This window comes from Cnephaeus nilssonii (genome assembly GCF_951640355.1).
Source record: "Cnephaeus nilssonii genome assembly, chromosome: 7".
In the NCBI taxonomy this organism is placed as follows: Eukaryota; Metazoa; Chordata; class Mammalia; order Chiroptera; family Vespertilionidae; genus Cnephaeus; species Cnephaeus nilssonii.
This window is the reverse complement of record NC_137078.1, coordinates 86,708,289-86,732,974: the sequence shown is the minus strand read 5'-3', so window position 1 is coordinate 86,732,974 and position 24,686 is coordinate 86,708,289. Positions and strand designations below refer to the sequence as shown.

The 24,686-nt window shown below is 60.3% G+C and overlaps 3 protein-coding genes across 4 annotated transcripts; all 3 read right to left on the bottom strand.

Moving 5' to 3' along the window:
• Positions 1-124: 124 nt before the first annotated feature.
• MAP3K6 (mitogen-activated protein kinase kinase kinase 6) lies at positions 125-11,999 on the bottom strand. Its single transcript, XM_079777635.1, has 29 exons — positions 10,724-11,999; positions 9,320-9,459; positions 9,211-9,234; positions 8,754-8,944; positions 8,473-8,641; positions 8,024-8,130; positions 7,441-7,611; positions 7,241-7,353; positions 6,698-6,857; positions 6,347-6,509; positions 6,141-6,248; positions 5,974-6,023; positions 5,796-5,891; positions 5,556-5,643; positions 5,342-5,475; positions 4,868-4,995; positions 4,503-4,639; positions 4,054-4,159; positions 3,406-3,563; positions 3,123-3,315; positions 2,894-3,029; positions 2,433-2,592; positions 2,130-2,306; positions 1,758-1,863; positions 1,328-1,496; positions 1,127-1,239; positions 973-1,046; positions 608-684; positions 125-384 (listed from the first exon to the last, which is right to left on the bottom strand). The coding sequence occupies exons 1-29, from the start codon at positions 11,295-11,297 to the stop codon at positions 294-296; spliced, it is 4,113 nt and encodes a 1,370-aa protein (XP_079633761.1). The 5' UTR covers positions 11,298-11,999; the 3' UTR covers positions 125-293.
• A 628-nt stretch (positions 12,000-12,627) lies between these two features.
• On the bottom strand, positions 12,628-16,818 carry FCN3 (ficolin 3). Of its 2 annotated transcripts, none has more exons than XM_079777637.1 (8): positions 16,402-16,818; positions 16,093-16,188; positions 15,707-15,751; positions 15,394-15,464; positions 15,089-15,235; positions 13,928-14,057; positions 13,705-13,839; positions 12,628-12,993 (listed from the first exon to the last, which is right to left on the bottom strand). In XM_079777637.1, exons 1-8 carry the CDS (start codon positions 16,580-16,582, stop codon positions 12,752-12,754), a joined length of 1,047 nt encoding a protein of 348 aa, XP_079633763.1. In that variant the 5' UTR covers positions 16,583-16,818; the 3' UTR covers positions 12,628-12,751. The 2 variants fall into 2 exon arrangements, with proteins under 2 accessions (XP_079633763.1, XP_079633764.1); XM_079777638.1 differs by having other exon boundaries at positions 15,089-15,216; positions 15,432-15,464.
• A 3,789-nt stretch (positions 16,819-20,607) lies between these two features.
• On the bottom strand, positions 20,608-24,201 carry CD164L2 (CD164 molecule like 2). The gene is made up of 5 exons (XM_079777803.1): positions 23,814-24,201; positions 23,644-23,715; positions 23,055-23,099; positions 21,406-21,550; positions 20,608-20,879 (listed from the first exon to the last, which is right to left on the bottom strand). The coding sequence occupies exons 1-5, from the start codon at positions 23,938-23,940 to the stop codon at positions 20,873-20,875; spliced, it is 396 nt and encodes a 131-aa protein (XP_079633929.1). The 5' UTR covers positions 23,941-24,201; the 3' UTR covers positions 20,608-20,872.
• Positions 24,202-24,686: the final 485 nt, after the last annotated feature.

Below are 24,686 nucleotides of genomic sequence, written 5' to 3'. Positions count from 1 at the left end.
GAACGAGTGAGGGAAGTGTAGGGGGCCAGGTGAAGGCACTTGAGAGTCAGACAGAAAGACCTGAGCGAGCTGGTCCCAGGAACCCCGCACACCTCAGAAGTTGCCAAAGCCCAGAGGTACAAAAGGGTTCTGTTTAATAGTCTTTGTCAGTGAGCTGGGGCATCTCCGTGGTTGGACTGCCCTCCCACCTGGCCCTTCCAGTTGCCCCTGGGCCCTGGGGTGGGTGTGTCAGAACTTGCGCACATCTTCTCCATTCACCGATCCTTGGGTCTGGCCTCTTGCCCCCGATGCCCTCATTCAGCCTCCTGGGGGCCAGAGGTAACGGCCGTGGATCCTGCTCGCTGCGCCAGGATGGCTCTCCAGATGCGGCACACCATCCCTCCCCTGGGGGAGCAAGTTCCACGTGGCTCAGCCAGAAGACCCTGGGCTCTCTCTGGTACCCACTGTCTGCCTAATGCCCCTCGGTCCCCAAGGGAGCCTGGTGTCCCTGTGGTTTCCAGAGAGGAAACCAGGCAGGCCTGTTGCAGGGGGGGGGGGGGGGGGGAGGGTCAGGATCTGACCAGCATGATCCCATATACATGGGTCACCCGGGAGGCGCAGGACATACCTGATGCGGGTGTAGGTGAGGTCGTCTTTAGTGGCACAGGTCAGTAGGGCATGGAGGGTGAAGCTGTGGTTCAGCAGCTGGTTGTGGACAAAGATGCCCACACAGAAACAGGGAGAGATTAGAATCAGAGAAAGATGTGTCCAGAGGATCAGGGTCTAGTTCTGTTTTACTACCAGCATGCTAGGGCAGATCCCACCCCTTTCCGGGCCTCAGTTTTCTCATCTTTACAATGGGAGGGGAATCCTAATTGTTCCTCTAATGTTGAGATTCTCTGTATCAGAGGGGAAAAGTGAGAAGAGCTGAAAGGGGCAGAGGTGGAGTTTTGGTTGGTAGAGGTCATGGGTAGCCAGCACCCCCTCCCTCACTGTCTGGATGGTGCCTGGATCCACGTTCAGTTCCTGTAGCCACTGCACCAGGCCCTGGTCCACTGTTCGAGCAGCTGTCAAGGAGAAATCAGGTGAATCCAGGGGTGCTCCTGCCAGAAGCTGTCTCCCACCACCATCAGTGCCTCCCGCTCACCTGGGGGCGCTGAGGCCAGGGAACAGGTCCCGGCCTCCTCATTCAGCCGCTGTAGAGCTTGTTGCATCAGAGCCTGGCACTCCCATTCCTTCTCAGCCAGGACACCTCGGAGCCTGTTGGATGGCAGAAGGCCAGTAGAAGGGAGGGTAGAGTGGGGGTGATGCTCACACAGAGGCTATGGATGGGTGGCAGGGGGCTTACCTATCAGTCTCTGCTCGCAAGAGGCCCAGCTGCACCATCAGAGGTGGGGGGCTCTGCTCGGGGTCCCCTGGGAGCAGGCTTGGCTGGACTGGGGTGTCCTGCTGCTTGGGCTGGGACTCCTCTTTACTGGACTCCTCTGACCTCTGTGGGACTGCATCCTTCTCCACTCCTGCCGGTCACAGTGAGGTGAGCTTAGGCCGGGCATTTGGGACCCTCACACACGGGCAGAGGGCGCAGAGGGCGTGGGGAGCTGTGCACTGGCCAGGTGGTGTCAGTCTGGGAGGTGTCCGTTTGGTCCCGCCCCCACCCGCTCCTTCCTGGCCTCGGTCAGGCCTGGGGATCACACTCCCTGCCGGCTCCATTTGGGTCCCCCACGCCTCCAAGGGCCACGCCCTCACCCACAGGCAGGCCATCTCTGCTCCCGGCCTACCTGGGCTCAGCACCGCTAGGGCTACCCGGACAGCACGGCTGAGCAGCGAGTCCAGCACGAACATCCAGTGTGGGCGGATCTGGCGCCTGCGGAGAATCTGCTTCACCTGGGAGGGAGGATGGCGCCGCTGAGACTGCTAAGCCTCAAAGAGAGGTGGGGCTGGAGTTGGAAAGGCCTAGAAAGTCTGCCTGAAGCAAGTGGGGTGAACGGGCTTGAAGCCAAGGGAGGGGCTGGGAAGCCAGGACTGTGCAGATGTCCCTTCCCTAATGGCTCTATCTTCGCAGAGAAGACATGGAATCGTTCAACATCAAGTCCTTGCACAGGAGTTCATTAGCTCTTCTTGGGCAGCCCTAACTGAGAAAACTCATTTACCGCATCGGGGAAGGCAAAGAGTGGTCCGTGCAGAAGTGCCGGCTCCAGGCCCTGGGCGCGCAGCTGCCCTTGCAGCGCCCGCAGCTCCTGGGCCAGCTGCCGGCGGTTGGGCGTGTGGATGTGCGCCCCGAGGCAGTGCAGTAGCTGTTCCACAAGATTCCGGCTCAGACGGGGGTCCTGAGAAGGAAGGTATTCCCACTTGAGCCAAGAGAGATGCTGGTAAGGGGCTGGGGTTGGGCAAGGCCATTAGCAGGAGTCCTGCCTGTGCTCTACCACCAGGGGGCGCTGGGGCGGGCCGCCCACCTGTTCCTGCTCCAGCCACAGATTCTCCGCCAGCTCGGGCAGCTCCTGCTTCAGCACCTCGGCCAGCATGGCCCGGCGCTTGCTCTCCTGATGCAGCAGGCTCAACCCCGAGCTCTCCTCGGGGGACGCGGGATCTTCCGCTCCGGGCTCCTCAGGCACCCTGGGTGCAATGGGGAGCGGCCAATGGAGGGCGGGCGGCAAGACCGTCCAGCTACCTCCGCCCCAGGGTTTGGATCCTGGCTCTGGCTTTGACTCCCAGGCCTATCTCACAGGGATAAAAGAGAAACCTGGCACCAAGGAGGCACCCTAACTAAATACAAGAGCAATTGGGAGGTAGGCACCAAGTGCCATCCTTGCAAGTGGTCACGGTGCCCGGGTCCTTAGAGAGAGGGCTTATTCTGGAGGGAGTACAAGGATAAAACCAGATCAAGTGAACCCGCCCCAGGACCCTGGGCTCTCACCGGAGCTGGCTGGTGTCCCCATAGCTGAGGCAGCGCTTCGGGGGACTAGGCGGGTGTTGAGAGGGTGCCTGAGGGCGTGGGAATGTCTGGGACTGGGTGGAGTCAGCTGAAGGAGGAGGGCTGGCTGAAGGGGCATCTGAGGGAGGGACAAGGCTGTCAGCCTGGGCCCCTCTTCAGCCCTCCGCGCCACAGCTCTCCGCCCTCGCTCCAGTGGGCACCCACGCAGTACCTGGGGGCCGTGGAGCGTGCTGGGGGGAGCCCGGGCTTCGGCTCCTCTTCCCGGGCTGCAGGAAGGGGTCCCCCAGCAGTGCTTGAGCACTGGCACGGAGACGGGGGTCTGGCTCAAAAGTTCGTAGGAGGAAGGCTTGAGCCTCGGCTGACAGGGAACTGGGCATTGGCGGGTGTACCTTGTACATGCCCACCTGGGAGGGTAAACAGGAATTAAGCTTAGAGGTGAGCAAGGCACAGTCTGTGCCCACCCCGCCTCCCGGTCCAGGGCCTGCGGATCTCACCTGGAACATGGCGGCCTGCGGGCTCCCCAGCTCGTGGAAGGGTGGGTGCCCTGTGGCCATCTCGATGACGGTGCAGCCCAGCGACCAGATGTCGGCCGCTTTCCCGTACCCTCGGGGGCCCTGGTCAATGATTTCTGGGGCCATGTACTGCAGGGTCCCTGGGGCAGGAGCGGAGGTAATAATGCTCAGCGAGGCTTTATCGCTGTGGGAGCAGCGGGGGCTCTCTCATCCTTTGGCCGCCTGTACCCACCCTGAGCTCTGTCATCCAAAACAGTTCCCATCACCTATCCTGTTGTCCAACATCTCTCTGAGTTTCCTCACTCATCTTAGGGTCCAGCCCATCCATGGATTCCATCGCTTGCAGTGGGTTCCATCATATAACCTGGATTCCATCATCTACTCTGAATTTACCACCAACTTTGGTCCGCATCGACACTTCTGGGTTCCATTTCAGGCACTAAACTCAATGTCCTCAGCTATCCAAGCTCCAGTTCTAGATTCCATCACCTCACCCCCGGCTCAGTCGCCTGCCCTGGGTGCTACCGCCATTAAGTCTACTCCATGCCCAGGAGAAGCACCTTGCCGGGAAGGCCCCAAGAGTTCTGCCCCAGGTCAGCATTCCCACCCCCCACCCCCCACACCTGCTACCTGTGAAGGTCTCAGTGCAGGGTGTGATGCCTGCCAGCCGCTTGGAGGTGCCAAAGTCAGAAATCTTGAGTAGCCCACTGAAAGTGTTGATCAGCACATTGTCCCCCTGAGTAGAGTGGACACTTTGCTCAGTGGACATTAAGCTGGGATGCTGACACCAGAACTGGACCCTACCCCAGGATCCCGTCTCCTGGGAATCACAGTCTGACCCTGCCTCTATCAACCTCCTCCCCCTCCCATCCCACTATGGCCCTCTGGGAGCTGGCACCTGGTTTGGCTTCAGATCTGGTCTCCTCTAGGGCACCTTCTTGATGAATTTCCCACCCTTTGCAAAGGATCTGCCAGCTAAGTCTAAACTGCCAGCCTCTGTCTGGGGCATATCTCTTCCTCCTCACCGCCCCCCCCCCCCCCCCCCCAGCAAGCCGGGGTGGGCCAGCTACAGGGCTTACCTTGATGTCACGATGCACAATGCGGTTGTCATGCAGGTAGCTGAGTCCCTGCAGGATCTGGCGGGTGTAGAAACTGATGGTGCTCTCGTTGTCCTGCAGGGGTCCCCACACTGACCGCAGCAAGGAGGACAGGCTGCCTGGGCAGGTGCAGTCCAAGGTCATCATTGCCACCCTCTCTCCCGCCCACAGCTCTCTGCCCAGACACACCCATACCATGGCCCAGCTGCATAGCATCAGCTAATTCTGGGCATCACCACCCCCACACACGCTATGGTTCATTTCCCCTAAGGGTTCTCCACCCCTGTCTGGCCCCATCCCCACGCCCCACACCTCCAGTTCCATTCCCATCGCAGAAGGACAGGTACCTCCAGGCACTTCCTCCATGAAGATCTTGAGGTAGCCGCCCTGGCTGGCTGAGCCCAGGTAGCGCACGATGTTCTTGTGGCGCAGGCGTTTGTGCAGCGCTATCTCTTCATGTAGGGGCTGCGAGTACCTGGGAGCAGGTGGGGGGAGAGGAACAGGCCAGATTTGGGCAGAGACGCCTAGCCAACTCCTGCACCAGCCAGGCCACGTCCCCAGGTTCTGCTCCGCCCACAACCCCCTCCCCGACTTTCCCCGCCTCCCCACCCAGCCGGTAGGCCCCTCCGGACCCGACCCCGACCCTCCTGGTCCCGGCCTTTCTGACTGCAGGCCTGGGCCCCTGGGGCTCCAACTCTCTCGTCCAAGAGCCCGCCCACTTGGGCCCGACCAATAGGGCATCAGCGCCCCCTTACTGCCCCGCCCACGTGATCCTCTCAATTCCTGGTCCCACCCAGGCTCGCACGCCCCGCGCACCACACCTGCTGTCCCGTTCTGGGATCTCCTTGATGGCGATGCGTACCCGCGTGTGCCGGTCGCGGCCCGCGTACACCACCCCGTAGGTGCCCTTGCCGAGCACCAGCCTCTCCCCGGTCTCCGTGTACTCGTAATCAAACTGCGGGGCGGGTGAGAGGGGGGGCTCAGCAGGGCTCTCAGCCCTTTTCCCTCCCTGAGCTTCCAGGCCGCCTTCCTCACCTCCAGCACCTCCCACACACCCTCTGCCTCCTCCTCGGGCGCCCTGGAATCCGGATTCGTCACCAAGGACTGGATCAGGCCGCAGAACCTGAGGGCGGGAGGTCAGACTGGCCGGAGGGGTACCTTGGGCGCAAAGTGTCCCCTCCTGTGCCGAGAGCACCTAGTGGACACATCCCTTCCTTTCCCTCCCCCGACACCCCAGCCCTCACAGCGCCCGGCCCGACCCCAGAGGCTGCGCACCACTGGCAGAGCCCCGCGCTGGGGAAGCACAGCTGGACGTCCTGAGCCGGGGCAAGCGCGTAGAGGAAGCAGCAGCGCTCGTCCCTCTTGGAGGCGCTGGGAAGGGATGAAGAACACAGGTGAGCGCCAGGCCAGCTAGCAGCGCGCCCGGCCCGGCTGCCCCAGGCCTTGCCCTCACCTGACACCGCTGATGGAGGAGCTGGAGAAGGTCCAGCTGGAGGGACCGTCCTGTGAGAAGAAAGGGAGTCGGAGGAGGGCGCCAGGGAGTAAGAGGGGCCTGGGGATGGAAGAAAGGCTCAGAAGATATGCGTAGTGCTGAGTGGGGGGACTCAGTGGTGGCTTCACCTGGGTCTCAGGCTCCAGCAGGCTCAGGGTCACTGTGCTCACGGGGTTCCCGCCCTGAACCTCCAGCTTCGCAGGCAGCAGCACTTGGTTCATCTCCAGGACAAGAACCTGCAGGTGACAAGAGGGTGTGTGTGTGGGGGGGGGGGGGGGCGTAGGTCAGAAGGGTCCGACCCCTCCCGCAGGTCCCCTAACCCCACAGGCCTCACCAAGCACTGGTCCCCTTGGGGACTGTCTGCTTTGAGCAGCTGGCAGGACTGTAGTAAGAAGTGGAGCCAGAAGTGGGCACGGCGTGGGGGTCCTCCCAGGGGCTCCGGGGTGGGTCTGAAGTGCTGGTACAGCAGGAAGGTTTCCATCATGGACACCAGGTACCTGCGGGCACAGCGTTGTCCTCAACTCAGCCAGGCACCAGCTAGCACTGCCAGGGAGAGTGGACTGAATGGGGGCATTAGGTGTCATGGGCACTGGTTTGGAAGGGACCAGGTCATTGGCTCACGGCTCAGGCCAGAGGACACGGATGCAGGAGCCGAGAGCACAAGACTGAAGAGGAGGCCACTTACCATATGGGGGCATTGAGTTTGTACAGCTGTTCTGCAGCCAGTGCCACCTGGATGGGGTCATTAGCAAGGATCTGGGCTCCCAAGTAGAAGCCTACATCCCAGTAATATTGCATCTTCTCCACACAGCCTTTCCGGGCCAGCAGGCAGCCCAGCTTCATACCTGGGAGTGAGGAGACAGGCTCTAGTGAGTGTGGTGGCAGTTGTGGGCGGAGCCCAAGTGTGGGCCACAACATTCACGTGGGCAGGAGCACAGGTGTGGGTGCAAATGTAGGTGTGGCACAACCTCAGGTGGGAGTAGGAGCTCAGACACAGGTGAGGGTTTGGGAACAAGTGCATGTGGAAGGAATACACATGTGAGCTTAGGAACAAAGAGTCACAGGCTTAAGGGCTCATGAGGGCCCAGGACAGGTCTGAGGACCCAGGTGTAGATTCAGGCAGACTAGATCCAAACGGGGATGAACTCAGTCCTAGCTCCAGCCCAGTGTTCTCTCTCCCTGACCTGAGCCCCTGTTGGGAGGCCAGGGGTGCAGAATGGGGGCTCACCAATGAGCCGGAGCTCGTCGGAGTCCTCAAAGCGCTGCCCAGCAGCAATGAGGAGCACGGCAGCATTGATGCCCGAGTGAAGGCTGGGCTCCACATCAAAAGCCTTCCGATACCTGGGAGTTGGGCAGAGGCATGCAGGGCTGGACTGATGCCCACAGCTCCGCCCGCAGCCCACTGTCCACTTGCTTGTGCCCCCTTACCAGTGATAGGCCTGCTCTCGGTGCCCAGCATCCTGAAAGCCAGAGCTGAAGAACATGTCCTTGTAGACACGGCCACACATGCAGTACAGGTCGGGCGCCACAGGGCCCTCCCTCTGTACCAGGGGCAGCAGCACAGCTAATGCCTTCTCCCGGTCCCCAGGCCTGTTCCTCCTAGGGGAGGGGAAAGATGCGCTGGGGACCTGCCTGATGGCCCTGTCCCACTCGATCTGGGGGCCCCCAGATGCTGAACAGCAGGGACCCTTCCAGGGAGCTGACAGTAATGAATACAGAATGGCAGTGACTTTGGTCAGCACTGACTTTTCTAGAAGAAGTGATCCCAAATGGAAGTGATTTCTAGCTGCAGTGACTCTGAAGAGGGTGACCTTGGACAGCTGTGACCTCTGCAAGGGCACCACCTCCCCTCCCCCTGGGCAGCAGTAATGGAACAACAGGACCATCTGACATCAGCGTGACCCTAGTCAGCAAATTCCTCGAACAGCACCGATCTAAGACAGCAATGACCTCATAGCGCAGGGACCCCTGTTCCCATGTGGCTATGACCGAGCGCTGCTCTGCCACTCACCGGTTGAGGGCGAATGTATAGTGGAAACAGACGTTGTGCTGCTCAGCCACGTCACAGGTGGGCAAGGCCTGCAGCGTCTCCACCAGCTCAATGATGGCTGAGTAGTCCTGCAGGAGGGAACAGCACACACTGACTAACTGGCCTCCCATCGGCCCCAGACCCTGAGGAAAACCTTGAGCTGGGGGTCCCCTCCCACTCCTGACACCCCACCTTCCCACCCACCATCCCCTGCATGCCTCCCTCAGGCCTGGCAGGTAGTGCAGACAGCACCCCTTACACGGAGAACCCACCGTGTGCCCCAACCTCACAACTGCCACAGGAGACAGTGGCACGATCATCTGCATTACAAGCTGAGGCTCGGAGCCATCAGGTCATTTGAGCGGCACAGCCAGGATGAACTCGGGTTTGTCTGCCGCCGAATGCTATGCCCCGACTGCCTCTCAGCACACCTGCACGTCTCGGTAGGAAAGCAGCAGGTTCATGATGATGTCAGGGCTCAGCAGCTCCACGCTGTCCAGTCTCCGCTGCAGGCGAGCCAGCTCCTCCCGCAGCTGCTGCCCGCTGAACCGCTCCCGGGCCTGCCGGATGTCCTGCCGAATGGTCTCCCGGAAATAGCCGCTGATGCCCGAAGCAGGAGAGGGAGGGAGGGAGGGAGAGGGAATGGCGGGGCCTGTCCAGGTCACTGTTCCCTCTCCAGCCTCCTGGTGCACCTTCTCTGGGCCCCCCTTACCAAGAGTCCGTGGGCGTGGCCTCCAGCAGGCGGGCAAATCGGCCCACCAGTGGTGTGAGCAGGGCCTCAGTGCCCACCCCGGGCTGGACTAGCCCATCAGCCAGGCCCCTCAGGAGGCCTACATCACCACACAGCACTCGACCAGTGGCTGTCACCACATAGGGGATCAGCGTGTAGCTGCCAACACAATCCTAGTGGGAGGGAGGCAGGAATCAGTAGAGATCAGAGGTCAGCACCAGGTGAGAGAGGGGCAGTGAGGGGGTCAGAGGTCAGCACCAGTGGGAACTGGAATAGCAGGAAAGGGACACACTGCAGGAAGGAAGGCAATAGGGAGCAGAGAGTCACACAGATATTGAGGGAGATTAGGTGACTGAGGAGGCCAGGAAAGGTAGTGGGGGGTCAGAGGTCATAATGGAAGTCAAAGGGCACATTGGAGTGAGGGGTGGATTCTGCTCACTGAGTTCTTCTGAAAAATGTCCTCCTGCAGGGAACAGACAAATACTGAGGTTCTGGGTCGGCCCTCCCCCCGCGCTGTGCCTGCCCCCATCAGCCACCTGGCCACCTACCCGCAGGGCCTGCAGGTCCGGGATGTCTTCCTGGGAGCAGAGAAGCACGTTGTTGGTCATGCTGAAGCTCTCGCGTACCCCAAGATGGTAGAACAGGGAAGGCTGTGCCAGGGAGCTGCTCACCTCCAGCACCACCACGTCTGTGAGCACACAGGTGGGGGCCCTGAGCCCTGGACCCAGCTGGGTGGGGAAGGAGGCTGGGGCTCCATCCTGTCAGCCTGCCTTCCCGTGTGATTCCAGCAGGATCCAGTTTTGCTCCTGGCCTCCGTTTCCCCTTTTTAGGGTCCTTTTGGTTCTTACACAGAGGAGAGGAGGCTGTGCACCAGCCCAGAGCCTGTTCTGGGCCATTGGAGAAGCAAGAGTTGGGCTAACACGTACGTCCACTTCCCTGGGTCCACAGTCCAGTTTCGTGAAAGGTACCAGCATTGTGTGTAGATAACACTGTGCTGTATGTGTGCGTGTGTGCATGTGTGTGTGTGTGTGTGTGTGTGTGTGTTTGTGTGTGTGTGGCTAACTGTGACTGGATGTGTGTGACAGGGTCTGTGAGGACCCGTGTATTGACATCTATGTGACTTGTAAGTCTGTCTATAACTCTGTGCGTGTCTTTGTGTCCTCCAGGGCGGTCGGCCTTCATGTTTTAGGCTGCGATTTTACGGACATGGGGCAAGCGCAGGCGCCGGGGCGCTTGTTGGATAAACAAGTAAGTATCCAGAGGCGGGGCGTGAGGGTCGGTGGAAGGGACAGGCCGCCTCTGGCCCCACCCACGAGCGGTCTGCCCCGCCTCCAGCCCCGCCTCCAGCCCGCCCATTGACTCGGGGTTCTGGGGTCCTCTTGACCTAAGCTCCCTTGCCCAGAACCCAGTCAGTTGGGTCCCTCGCTTTCCTCTCTGCTTCTCAGCCCGCTCCTCCGATAGCACGCTGGGACCCCTGAACCCCACCGCCTCGTGGAGCCCCCGGGCCAGTCCAAGCTCCACCTCCCAGGATCCGCCCTCACACACTCCGCGCGGGATCCTCCCGGGGAGGAGTTCTCCAACCCAGTTCCTAAAACCCCGCACAAGGCCCGCTCCCAGCCCGGCCCGCTCCCCGCCCGCTCCCCAGGCGGTGCCGACTCCAGACTGCTGGTCCCAACCCTGAGCCCGGAGCCGGGCCTGATCCGCCAAGTCCTGGCCCGAGCCTGGCCGCGCTCCAGACCCCCCACATTTCCCTTTCCCGGTCCCCGCCCCAGTCCCTCTGCTTTGGCTCACAGGGCAGCCCCCGGACCTCGCCCCCCTCGCGGCCCCGCCCGCAGCCCGAGCCCCGCCCCCTTCGGCCGCGCTCCGCCCCCTTCGGCCGCGCTCCGCCCCCTTCGGCCGCGCTCCGCCCCCTTCGGCCGCGCTCCGCCCCGGCCCCCGGCCCCGGCGCTCACCCGCGTTGTAGAAGGAATCCAGCGCCCCGGTGTCGCCCAGCGCCAGCGTCCCGAAGGGCAGGGTGCGCAGCTGCGGCCGTGGCCGCGGCCCCGCGAGCTGCGCGCAGGCCTCGCGCAGGCAGCGGAGGGGCAGCGGCTCCGCCTCGGCCGCCCCGTCCCGCTCCGCCGCGGGCTGCGGCTCCCGGGTCAGCACGTAGAGCACGCTAAGCGGCCGGCTGCGAGCGCAGCCCCGGCCGGAGGGCGGCGCGGTCGGCGGGCCCCGGCTCAGCGCCTCGGCCAGAGGGTCCTGCCAGCAGCTGCCCGCGCACTCCGGGGCCCCGGGCGGCGGGCACGGTCCCGCCATGCGGGGGCGCTCGGGCGTCGGGCGCGTCCTGGGCACCCGGGACAGGGCAAGAGTCCGGGGTGACGGATCCAGGGATCCTGAGATCCTGAGTCTCCTACGGGACCTGGAGATCTCAAGTCCCGCCGGAGGTCCCGTTCCTCGGAATCTGGAGTCCAGGGCGAAATCCAGGCTCCGACGTGGAAGGCCCTGCGGGTCTGCAGTCGGGAATTGGGTCCGGGGAATCGGGGGCATCCGGCGACCCGCGGCTCAGAGTCACGTGGGCGATCCCGTCGGACCCCGTCCGCCACTCCGCCTCCGCCGGGAAGCGTCCCCCGTCGCTCTCTCCTGCCCTCGCTTGTAGGCCGGGCCCAGCCCTTCCCGGCGACCAGGAAAGCTCCACCCTCGGCCTGGGGCCGCTCCGCTCCCAGCAGCCGGGACTCGCCTCTCCCCTCCCTCCGCTCCGGAGAGAACTTCGGAGTCCCGCCACTTCCGGAACAGCCTGTGCCGCTGTCTATGCCAACCGCCGGGACGGCTCACAACAGGCGCTCAGAGGCTGGTGGGTGCGCGCGGGCCGGGGCGAGGGAGAGGTGTGAATCGCAGGCCCTGCCCGGCAGGGATCTGTTCAATGAATGGGTCTCCGGAGACTTCAGGGTGTGCTCCAGGTAAGGACGCCCCCGCCAGGAGGCCATCAGCCCTAGTGCGGGACTTGGCACCTGAGCCCTCTGGCCAGGAGGCTGCTTTCCCCAAACACCAACCTGCTGATTTTTTACCTCCACTTCATGTGACCGCGGGCCCTGAGAAGAGGCCCCACCCAGCATTTCTCTACCCACCTGGAGAAGAATCCCAGAACTCCAGCCCTTGGGCCACAGCAGCTTCCCATCTCCAAATTCCCAAGAAACCCTACCCTTTCGGTGTGAATTAGTGAGGCAGCGACCTGGCCTACACCTCAGTGGACTCTGAAGTCAGGAACTGGGGACTTGGAGAGGTTGAGTAACTTGTCCAAGATCGCTCGGTCACGTGACCCAGCAGGATGCAATCCCTGGACGCCCTATCAGACTGCAGATGTCAGACGCTTAACTACTTATTGCTCTGCCACTTTCTAGAATGCGGCTCTGGCACATTAACTGCTTGGTGAATGCTAGTTCAGCAACTGCGTTTTCACTACCTGTGGCCCTTGGTTTGACCCTGAGTTTAAATCAGCCCCTGGTGGAACCCACTGAGAAGAAGCCAAGGATGAGAACTCGGTTTACAACCGGGGCTGGGGTGGAAAACAGACAACCTAGAAAGGACAGGCACGGGCAACAGAGAGGGTGAGAAAGCTGTGCAATTTCTACCACAAAACCACCCATTTGTGGGACCCACAGGGCCCAAGGGCACTGTCAGTGAGTGCGTGAGTCCCAAGTCCTTCCCTAAGTGTTCCCCTGGCCTGGGCTTGCATTCCTCAGGAGATGAAAGCCTCCCTCCTTCATGAGGCTGGCCCTCCCGTCTTCCTGACGGAAAGAAACGCCTTCCCTGAATGGAGCTGGAACCTATGTCCCTCCTCTGCCCTCTTGAGTTTCCCCCCAGTAACTGGAAGCCAGGAAAGGGTTAAAATGGTTTTATTTTAAAATGTGGACAGGAGAGCAGAGCCAGTTAGCAATGGGGAGAAGAAGCCGAGCATCCGGAAGCTGTTCGGGAGAGATAAGAGTGCTGGTTGCCAGGATGCCCTAACGAAGCATGATTCGAACCCTGCGGTAAGGGTGGCCCACGCCAAGGCCCGAGGCCCAGTCGATGCCATACGTGTGGGCAGTGGAGGGGGACATCGCATAGTGTCCGTTGAGATTGGAATGATAGCAGGCTTCGTACCACCAGGCGCCATGGACAGTCACTGCGCAGTTGCCCTCAGCTGTGTCGTGGTCAGCGTCGTAGGTGGAAAAGGGCTTCCCATTGTGAAAGCTCAGGGAGTCCCCTGGCAGGGAGGGAAGGGGAGGCACATTGGAGGCGGCACCCTGCCTGGCACCCTTGGCGAGGTGACCTCACAGGAGCCTCAGAGCAACTGAGAGGTGGGTGTTTTCAGGCTCCAAAGCCACCCGCTCCTCCCGCTGCCCTGCCCCCTCACAGAATCCCCAGCCTCCCTCTAGCTCCCTGTCTCTTCCCAGCTCCCACCAGCAGCCTGACAGCTCGGCCAGGGAGAGCTGGGAGGGACTTCTCAGATGCCTGGCAGGAAAGGGGGCTCCCCTGAGGCAGCACCTCATAACCACTTCCCTCTTTCAAGTCTCTCCTCAACAGTTGCTCTGAAGAAGAAGAAAAAAAGCCTTCCCTGGTTCCTCTTCCAAAGCAGATAATGCTAACATGCAACAGGGCCTCAGAGAGTCCCACCACCTTCCTCCCTGCCTCCTGGTCCACTTTACGTGCCGCTAACGAGGCTCTGACGTGGAAGGGACTCGCCCAGGGTCACAAAATTAGTAACTGACAGAGGTGGATTCAAACTCAGGTCTGTTTGCCTCCAAAGCCCAAATTCTTTACTCCTGAACCACCTTGCCTCCTGATTGCCATTCCTCAGAGGAGGACACTGAGGCCCACGGAGGAGAAGGAATTATCCTGGGTCATCATGGGCAAGTATCCAGCCTCCCTCCCCTTTGCCCCTAATCCAGGCCCCCCCCCCCTGAGGGTCGCTCACCTGCAGTGCCCTCTAAGAACTTGCCCAGCACCAGCTGGTAGTGATCTGCCTCTCCAAGGAGGCGGAAGGACCCATAGTGGGCAAAGGTGCGGTTGCCGTCAAAGTCCTCCAGCTCCACTCGCAGCTCCCAGGTACCTAGGGGTGGGGACAGGGGGGAGGAATCCTCAGACCCGAATGCCAGAGGAATGCCCCTCCGGCTCCCTGGACCCTGCTGGGAACTTACCCTGGAGAGTCAGCTGGTGCAGATTCTCATTCCCCAGCCAGAACTCAGACTCCTGACTCCCAAAACCTGCTTTGTAGGAGGACCAAGAGCGGAAGAAATCCACAGAGCCATCCTGTCGCCTCTGGAACACCTAGGGAGGCAGAGCAGGCTAGCACACTAGCCATCACTCCAGGCTGGACGTAGGATGAGGAGGAGCAGGCAAACTCTCCTGGACTCTTTGGATTGGGGGCTTGTTGATAAAGTGTGAGTCCAAGTGAGCTTTGCCTGTGCGTATATCGACGGACTCTACATTCTCTTATTGACTGTTAGTGCCAGTAATATAGTTAGTGACACTCAACTTCACACCCAAGCCGTGCAAGCCCTGGGGGAGACTGAAACGATAGAATCATCATTCCTGGTTTGCTGAGATGGTCAGTCCTGCTGGGAGCCAGATTCAAAATAACTTGCTTTAATTTACTATGGTAAGAACCAAGATATTATACCAGAGAGGTCACCCCCAGAGGCCCAGGCTGGACTCCTGACCTTACCCAGATGCTCCCCTTCAAGCCAAGCGGTCCCCAGGCTCCGTAGCGTTTCCCTCCTCAATATCTTCCAGTCCAAGTGCCTCTGCTTCCGTTGTTGCCACCACCCACTGTCTTCTCCTGCCCGGGCCTCGGACGTCCTCTTAACCTGTGTCCCTGTCTCCACTCTTGTCCCCCACTGCAATGCACCTTCCCCGCTGCCATCTTTCTCAAGCATAAGCCAGACCTGGCAATTCCCTGCTTAAAAGTCTCCCGTGGCTCCAGTTACCCCCATGATCCTTCGTCAGTCATTCAGGGCCCTCCACGAATGGCCTTTGACCCGCACCAGAAGGCCTCAGCCAACCACTCACACCTGCTCTCAGCTCACGCACCTGGTCCCCAAACCCTCCTGCACTGAACTGTCTTTCTACCCAGAATGCCCTTCTGCACCTCATCTGTTCCGAGAATTGCTTTCCTGGCCCTGTCAAATGTCACCTTGTCTGTGAAGTCTTCTCTGACTTCAGACCCCCTGGGAGCACAGTCAACTTCTGTCAATGAATTCCTCTAAGAAATGCCTTGGCTCCAGTGGGCTCTGACTCCCCCTAGGGGCCAAGGGGCAGAATTGCCCGCTGGGCCTGGCCTGTGAGTCTCTGACACTCACCAGCCAACCACCTCCCAGGGTGTCCATGTCACAAAAAACAGGAAGGGCTCTGCCTTCAGGTAGGCACAGGTGGTACCAGCCGCTCAAGGTGGCACCCCGGCTCAGCAGCTCCTGGCAGCTCCTGGGACCTGGGGAAGGGGAGATGGACTGAGGGCCCGCCCCCCCAGTTATGCCCCACCCCCGCCCCATGGGCAACGGAAGAGGCTCAGTGTGGGGCCTCAGGAGCCCGCTCCGCTCCTTCGGGCCCCTGACAGGGGCTCTGGGGCTGGCCCATGCCAGGTGGTCCACCCACACCCCAGCACCACCTGGTTCCAAGTCCCCGGCTCCTGGAAGGCTGCCTCACCCTCCTGGCACCGGAGCAGGTTCGCTGGATCTCCTGCCCCACGGAAAGACCGAGTGTTGGCGCTAAGGTCTGAGTGCCCCCGAGGGGATGCCTGCAAACCCCCGGAGGGAGGGGAGGGTGCCCAGGCCCTTTTAATCTTGCCCGCTCCTCTCAGCCTTCCCCCCTGCGGGAGGACAGTCACAGCCAATGGCTGAGCAGCAGCCCCGCAGAGCACTCTCCCTCTCTAGCTGAGCGACAGAGCAAAGGAAGAGCAGGCCCGGGTCCCGCACACTCACCCGGCTCGCCCTTGGGGCCCATCTTGCCCGGTGGTCCCGGTTGCCCTGAAATCCAGAGACGGAGATGCTGTAAGTCCCATCCAAACCCAGGGCCGAAACAACAGGGATTTGCAGCCAGAAGTCCAATCCCAGCTGCACCCTTCACTGGCTGTAATTGTGGACAAGGGCCTTATGCTCTTGGGGTCTCACTTTCCCCTCAGTAAATGGGGGGAAACTCTGCACCCACCTCATAGAGTTGACCTTTGGACGCTGGGTGCCCCGCCTGGAGGCCGGCATCCGGCAGGTTCCTGGCCCTTTCGTCATCGTGGCCTCTGAGCACAGAGTTACTGTGCACCCGCCAGCCTCCCCGCTCCCCCAGGTCCCCGCCGCTCCCTGGTAGCACTCACCTTGAGGGCCCGGAGCTCCTTTCTCCCCAGGACTCCCTGGGGCTCCAGGACAGCTGGGCAGGAGGACAATTTTGCTGGCTTCCAGTTCCCTGGGTTCTGCAGGGAGATGCGGGGCCGGGTGGGCGCAGAGTGGTCATAGGGGGCGTGGGCATGTCTCCCCCAGACCTCTCTGCGGACCCCTTTCTGTCCCCCAGACTCTAGCTGTCGGGATGCTTGCCTCCAGGAAGCTCTGCACTCTGCATCTATCCGCAGAGCCCAGGCGGTCCAACTCCCACCTGCTCCGGGAGGCCGCTGAAGCCGAGGACCTACCTGGACAGCCGGGGCGGTCCTCCGTCCTCAGGCAGACAGGCTGCCTGAGCAAGAGGAGCAAGAGGGACAGTGGAGTCCGTAGGAGGCCCATCTTGCTCTTCCACTGGTGTGCCCTCGAGAGAGGAGGCCGGTTTATAAGGGGGCCAGGCGCGGAGGAACATGGAGAAAGACTTCCGCCCATTGTCTGTCCCCAGGGACACTCCACCCAGGTTGGAGCCCACAGGTGGTGGGGGCATTTCCTCCCTCGGCCCCAAAGAGAATGAGCCTTGTCCCTGCCCCGTTCACCCGGGATGGAGTCCAACTGCTGATCCTGATCGCCAGGGCTCCCGGGCCTTCTCTCCAGACCTTTGCATTCACAGGGGGCTCGCCGCCTTTGAACCTCAGCTCATTCTGAGCCTTCCATCGGGAATGCCCTTCTCTTCGCCTCCGCTGTGAAGCCCTGCCTGTGCATGAGGTTCCAGCCCTAAGGTCACCTTCCCCGATCCTGTCAGCAGTGCCCGTGACCACTGCTACCACTTATTGGAGCTGCTGCACTCCACATGTCCACCCCCCCCGGCACAGTTTGTATGTCGCCTCTGCTCCTCACACAGCCCTGCTCACAGTCATTGTTATTGGCCCTGGGTTTTAGGCCTGGTACAAAGCAGGTGTTCAACAAATATTGGTTAAATGAAGGAATAAGCAAGGAGAACCTGAGGCCCAGAGACAGGACATGACTGGTGCTCCCTCTGGCACTTATATGCCCGGAGCCACAGCGATTTTGCACAAGCCCCATGCCCTCCACCAGAGAGGGACCCTTAGCAAAGTGACTTCGTGCCCACGCTCCGGTCCCTTGGGGAGCCCCTGGCTGGGCCTAGGAAACAGCTGCTAATAGAGGCCAATTGCATGGGCGGCCCAGGCAGTAAGGAGGCAACAGCCATGATCCAGAGGTGAGGAGTGAGGTCTGAGCTGGAGAGGGACCACAAGTGGTAGGGGATGTGAGGGGAATCTCATTCATTCATTCATTCATTCATTCATCAAACCCTCCCTGAGGGCTTCCTCTATGCCAGACCCAGAGCTTGTGGAGGTGGGGAGGGCTGAAGTACAATGGGGCTTCAGGAAAGGGGAGGCCAAATTCCCAGGCAGGATGGATCTGGGACATGGGTGCTCCGAGGACCCCTACGTTCCAGTTCTGGAAATCTGTCCTCCCCAAACTCTCCCACCGGTGTGCCAAGATCTGTGGGTGAGCCTGTTTATCCTGAGGCTGTTTATACTAGTACTAATATCCAAGGTGGAAATGACCCAACTGGACATGGACAGGATGCAGGCCAATACGTTATCACCATGTGGACAAGTCATAGGGCAAATCTGATGGGTAATGAAAGGGGCAAAGTTGCAGAACAATATGTACAGCACAGTCCCACTGTGTATTTAAAGAAGCTAAATATTGTGAATTCACAGGAAAAGGTCTGAAGCATACGCGAACCATGGTCACGTCTGGGGAGTGAGACCAGTGGGACAGCGATTCTCATTCTTCCTTTCTTTTTTTTAAATCCTCACCCAAGGATGTTTTTCCATTGATTTTTAAAAATATATATTTTATTGATTTTTTACAGAGAGGAAGAGAGAGGGACAGAGAGTCAGAAACATCGATGAGAGAGAAACATCGACCAGCTGCCTCCTGCGCACCCCCTACTGGGGATGTGCCTGCAACCAAGGTACATGCCCTTGACTGGAATCGAACCTGGGACCTTACAGTCCGCAGGCCGACGCTCTATCCACTGAGCCAAACCGATTTCAGCTCCATTGATTTTTAGAGAGCGGGGAAGAGAGAGGGAAAGACAGAGAAACATCGATGTGAGAGAAACACATCGATTGGTGGCCTCCTGCATGAGCCCCAGACCAGGGCCCAGGTGAGTGAGGAGCCTGCGGTGAGTGAGGAGCCTGCAACCAAGGTACACGCCCTTGACCAGAATCGAACCCGGGACCCTTCAGTCTGCAGGCCAACGCTCTATTCTCTAAGCCAAACCGGCTAAGGCTCACTCTTTCTGTTTGTTTTTAAATATATTTTATTGATTTTTTTACAGAGAGAAAGGGAGAGGGATAGAGAGTCAGAAACATCGATGAGAGAGAAACATCAATCAGCTGCCTCCTGCACACCCCCGACTGGGGATGTGCCTGCAACCAAGGCATATGCCCCTTGACCGGAATCGAACCTGGAACCCTTGAGTCCGAAGGCCGACGCTCTATCTACTGAGCCAAACCGGTCAGGGCAGGCTCACTCTTTTTGTTGTTGTTAATCCTCACCTGATGATATTTTTCCCCATTGATTTTTAGAGAGAGTAGAAGGGAGGGAGGAGGAAAGAGGGAGAGAAACTTCGATCTGAGAGAGACACATCATTGTTTGCCTCCCACACATGCCTCTGTTGGGGGGAGGTTCAGGGCTCAAATCTGCAACCCAGGTACTTGCCCTTGACAGGGAATCGAACTTGAGACCCTTTGGTGCACGGCCTATGCTCTTACCACTGAGCTAAACCAGCCAGGGCTTCCATTGATTTTAGAGAGAGTGGGAAAAGAGAGGTGGTAGGAAGAGGGGTGGGGAGACATCAATGTGAGGGAGACATCAATTGGATGCCTCCTGCACTCGCCCAGACCAGCCAAGGATCCAGCCTGCAACCCCGGTACCTGCCCTTGACCAGGAATCAAACCCACGACCCTTTGTTGCATGGGCCGATACTCTAACCACTAAGCAACACTGGCCAGGGCAATTCTCACTCTTTATATAAACCTCTGTAGTCCTTTTGTTCCTTACTGGCATTTACTACTTTAGAAAAAGAAAACATTCAATGAGTAAATTTTCTTAACAGCTCGGAAAGCCAGCAGGAGGCGGGGGCATTTCCTCCCTGGTCCCAGAGAGAATGGGCATTATCCCTGCCAGCTCTTTTTTTTTTTTTTATATATATATTTTATTGATTTTTTTACAGAGAGGAAGGGAAAGGGATAGAGAGTTAGAAACATCGATGAGAGAGAAACATCGATCAGCTGCCTCCTGCACACCTCCTACTGGAGATGTGCCCGCAACCAAGGTACATGCCCTTGACCGGAATCGAACCTGGGACCCTTCAGTCCGCAGGCCGACGCTCTATCCACTGAGCCAAACCGGATAGGGCCCTGCCAGCTCTTAAGTGCTGGTTGGAGAAGGGAGAAGCCGGGGAGGGGGGTCCAGGCAGGAGAAACTGCAGGTGCGAAGGCTTGGAGCAGGAAGACGGGCCGTGTAACAGGAGGCAGATCCAGTGGCTGGAGGTTGGAGGGGAGGCTGTCTGAGAGGGTGGTGGGCACTGGTGGGAGTGTGCGTGGACTGCTGTGTGTGGATGATGGTGTGATGGGTAGGCGGGTGAGCCCTCTGTGAGGCCAGGGAGCAGCCAGAACTCCCTGTGGACGTCCAGCCGCAGCGGAGACCCTGGAGAAGAGGCACAGAGGCTTGGCTGCAGGCTGCGCCGCTGGCAGAGGGGGTGGGTGCGCTGGCACGGAGCAGATGGGGCACGTGCGCCTGCTCTGAACCTTCCCCAGTCCCACTGAGATGGATACTGCTGTTCCCCCTCTTGACAGACGAGGAAACTGAGGCCCAGAGCTATTAAGTAACATCCACACAGAGCAGTTAGGTTCCACAGGCTGAACTCTCAGCTCCCTATGACAGTCCTGGGATTATGGATCAGACTCTTGGCCACATGCCTGGCTTCCAGCATGCACCCTCCAGTGGGAGATGCTATTAGTCAGGGAAGACTTCCGGGCCCAGGGATGGCGGGAGGGGAGGGAGGGCATGGTGGGGCCTCCCAGGAGGGCCTGAGTGAGGAAATGGCTGTTGAGAGTTATGGGCTGCCTCCACCTCGGCTGAGAGAGCCTGGAAGATGCCTGGGAGTTCTGAAGTTCTGCTCACCTGGAGCTAGAAAAACCTGGATTCCAGCCCAGCCCTGTCCCATGTGTGATCTGGAGCAAGTATACTTATCTTTCTGAGTCCCTGTACTCTTACCTGTAAAGGGGCGGGGGAGGGGCGGGTTAAACACGTATAACAGATGGAAATATTTTCACAGGTGACAGCAGTCCAAGGCTGAATTCTCACTCAGGAAGGGATAGTGGCATTCCCCCATCCGATCCACGCACAGTCCAAGACACGGACACAGAGCACAGCTGGAAAGAGTTCCTTTATTTGGGGGCAGTGCCCAGGCCAGGTCGGTGGGAGGAGGCGGGCACAGCCCCAGTGCCAAGCAGGTACCGGAGGGGGCCCACAGGGATGACAGATGAGACAGGAGGTGGCTGACGGATGCTCTCGGCTGCAGGTACCAGGCCCAGGTATTGACACTGAGACTGCTCGGTGCCTTCAGGGGCCAGAAATTGGCGGCCAAAGTTTTTCCCATCCCCAGTGCCCCCAAGGGGGCCAAGAGGGCCACCTCTTCGTCCTCCTTCCCCTCAGTGTGGAATCCAGGCCTGAAGGGGGTCAGATTCTGCAGAGGCCAGACAGAGAGGGCACTCGGAGGGGGCCCTGCCGCAGCCGGCTGAGCCCCCACCCCAGAGAGCAGGCAGCAGCTGGGAGAGCAAACACTTGGAGGGAGGCTGCAGTGACCCGCCCCACAGCACACACGGCACACGGGGGCCTCTGAGCAGCTCCCCCGCGCAGAGGAAAACCAAACTGCACACACAGCCAAGGTCCTGCCAAGGCCGCAGAGCTGCAGGCCAAAGTCGCGCCTGGGCTGTCACCTACTGGTTCTCCTCCCTGCTGGCAGCATGAGGAACAAAGACAAGCGGGCTCAGCTGGGCTCTCAGAAGCAGGCCCAGGCTGAGTCAATACCTGGCAGAGAGAACCCCACAACTGGAGGGAGGAGAGGGGTGTGACTCACGTGGGGGGCACTGGGAGGGAGTCACTGCCCCGAGGGAAGACAGCACACTGTCACTTAAAGGGACCCCAGGGGCAGGAGTGGGGTGGGGGAGTGGGCCGGCCTCTGCTGGCTGGCGGGCTGGTCGGGCACTCACAGCGTCTGGTAGGTGCTGTCCTTGGCCTTGAGGAAGCGCACCACGAAGAAGGCCACCGCCTGCAGGCTCAGCACCAGCACCATGCCTCCGATGAAGCTGGCCCCGTCAAAGCCGGGGTTGTGGGCTTCGGGGACAGGAGGACCCCCTGCAGGGGGGAAGTCATAGCGGGCCACCAAGGACCAGGACCCCAGGCCTACCCAGTCACCCACACCTGGAGGCCCGTCCTCACTCTGGGGGCCGGAGCAGCGGGCCCTCGGCAGGATCCTGTGGGCAGTTGGGTGGGGGTGGGGGGTGGGCAGGGCCTTGGCTGCAGCCCTGGCTCTGCTCCTAAATTGCTCTGTGTCTGGATGCTCTTCACACCCTCTCTGCCTCCTGGCCACACGGACCAGATGGCAACGGAGCTCCCTTCCAGACTCCCCTCCACACCGGCCCAAGAGGATGAGGATGGACCCAGGACTCAGACATCCAGGTCCCTTTTGACCTTGGATCTCGGGGCTCAAAGTCCAGGTACAGATGATATGGTCCCCTTTCAGGACTTCTGAGACCCTGGAGCGACCCCATGTCAGAACCCTAACTTAGAAAGCGGGGGAGCAGAGGGAGAAGGGGAGGCCCACACCCTTGTCTACCACACGGAGTGGATAAATGGAGACTAGATGATGTATGTGAGAGGGAGAAGCCAGGTTCTGAGGGCCAGACCTGTCTAGAGTCCCCTTGCAGTTAGGACATAGTCCAGACGTACAGTGTCCCCTAACCCCTCCCCAGCCCCACCACAGGGACCATGGTTGTCAGACTGAGCCTGGGTGGCTCCCAGCTGTGCCACGTTAGCCATCAACTCCCAATAGGGATTTGATTTCAGGCTCTGGGCCCGGTGCCCAGGGCAGGGCAGGGCTGGTGGGGGGAGATCATTCTGGGGTAGTGGACAGGGGCCCCGCCGGGAGCTGGTCCACTCCCCAGAGGGTGTAGCTTGTGTTAGGAGGTCTGAGAATACGAAGGGCAAAGGTGGTCCCAGCGGCAGCGCAGGGAGCCCTTTCCGGGGGAAGAGGAGAGAGGAGGGAAGAAATGAGCTGCACAAGACTGATCTGGGGCTTGAGCTGGAGGGAGATGACCATCAATAATTCAGCCTCCGAGATCACGTTTCTGGCTTTAATTAACCAAGAGCCTCTTCGGCCATCCCTGCCAAGCCTGCTGAACTCCAGGTCCCAAGGGGCAGGGGCGGGGGCCCAGGGGTGGGGTTCTTGCCTCTGTTCTGCTGGGGATCTGCTTTGTGACCCTCTCTGGACCGGGGGGTGGTCACAGTGGACATCTCATTGGCAAACTGAGCCATACACCCTCAGCACCAAGCACAGGTGCCTGAGGGGGTCACCCTGATTCTCAGAAGTGGTGTTGGGGAGAAGGGATTGGAACCATCATTGCGTATCGCCTTCCTTCCATCAGACACGGAACTAGGGGCTACACACCCTTTCACCAAATCCTCACAGCAACAATGTAAGGTGGTTCCCAGACAATTTTACAGACGTGGAAACAGGCTCGAGGGAGTAGTCACAGGTCTGAGGTCACAAAGCCTGTCAGTGCCTGAGCCCGGCTCTGCCTCTCCCTGCACCTCTGGTCCTGCCACTGCCCCGTTCCCCTAGGGCCTAGATAGTACCTACCTGTTGTGATTGTCTTCGGCTCATAGGTGGGGTGGTGGTGGGCAGCTAAAGAGACGGGGAATCCATAAAAACCCAGCTCTCCCAACCCCCATCTCCCATCAAGACCCCAGGCCTGGCCAACTGCTGGGCTTCTGACTCAGATCAGGTCCTGTGTCCCAGGTCCAGATCCACCCAACACACTGTCAGGCCTTAGTTCATGCAGTTCCTTCCACCAATGTGCCCTCTCTCCATCTCGACCTTTAAGGGTCATCTCGTGCTACCTCCTCCAGAAAGCCCCCTCCTGTTCGCTTCTGAACTTCCGAAGTCCTCATTGTGCTTTAAACGAGAAGAGCTAATTCCCCCGCCGCCGGCTCCACACACCTGTCCTGTATCCTCCATCTGAGCCAGTTTACAGATGAGGAAACAGGCCAGAGAGGGAAGGAGTTCTCTGGGAGCTAAAGGCAGAACTGAAACTGGACCCAGGTGCTCACAGGCATGGTCCGCTCCCCGAGAGAGGAACTTCTCCTGGAGGGCAGGCTCTGGCTGGGGACACCTCAGCCCCCCCCCCCCCGCCCGCCCAGTTGGGCTTAGGCCAGTGGGAGCCCCCTACCTGGACACGACTCGGAGTGGTTGTAGACAGAGCAACCTTCCTGGATCACCTCAGCTTGGTCCACACAGTGTCCTGGTGGGAGGAAGTGAGGGGAGAGGTGTGGGGAGAGGGGCCGAGGCCCTGGGGTTCGGAACTGGGGCACTCACCTCGGGGAGGGCTAAACTCCATACCTGGCTCCTCGGGCTGACATTGCTCCCACACGCAGCCCGAGCGGTTGTGCGCTCTGTCCTCCTCCACACAATGCTCACAGAGCTTCAGCTGTTTGCAGGTCCCTCGGACAGCTGGCCAGATGTTCATTCGGAGCAGGGCTCCCCGCCCAAAGCCTCGAGCTCCTTTACCTGGGAGTGGGATGGAAGCTACTCCTTGAATCCGAGCTGCAGCCCCCCTTCCTCACTACCGTACCTCTCCCTGTCTGCACACAAACACTCACCTGGCTCCCTAAATCCCCACGGCACACCTGGAGCGTCCCCAAACACACAACACACACCTAGAACCCCCTGACATTCACCCAGAGTCCCCTTCCTCTGCTTATACCTGTGGCTCCCAGATACATTGGAAGTTGCCTCCCTCAGACACACCTGAAGCTCCCTACTATGTACATACACGGGGCACCACACACAGCTAGAGCCGCCTTTACCCACCTCCGGGGCCCTGCACCCCTCTGGAAGGTCCCCCCCCGCCCCCCCGCCCCCCCCCCCCCCAGCCCTGACTGCTCCTGATGGGCGGCTGGTGAAGGGCGCGCCCCACCTGCCCCGCTCCTAACCGGACCCTGGCCCGCGTTACCAGCCACAGCGAGCTGGGCACACAGGAGGAGGCAGCAACAGCCGCCACAGAGCGCAGCCCGTAAAGCTCGGGGTCCCGGCAAGGCCATGGGCGCGGGGCGGGGGCTGGGGCTCAGCCGAGAGCTGGGGTGGCGCGTCCCTTCTGGACTGGCTCCGCCGGGGTGTGCGGAACAGGACCGGGGCGGCGGGGGCGGGGCCAGTGGCGCAGCCAGGGGGCGTGGCGTGAGGCCCTGGGCGGGGCCATATAGGGTGTGGGCAGTG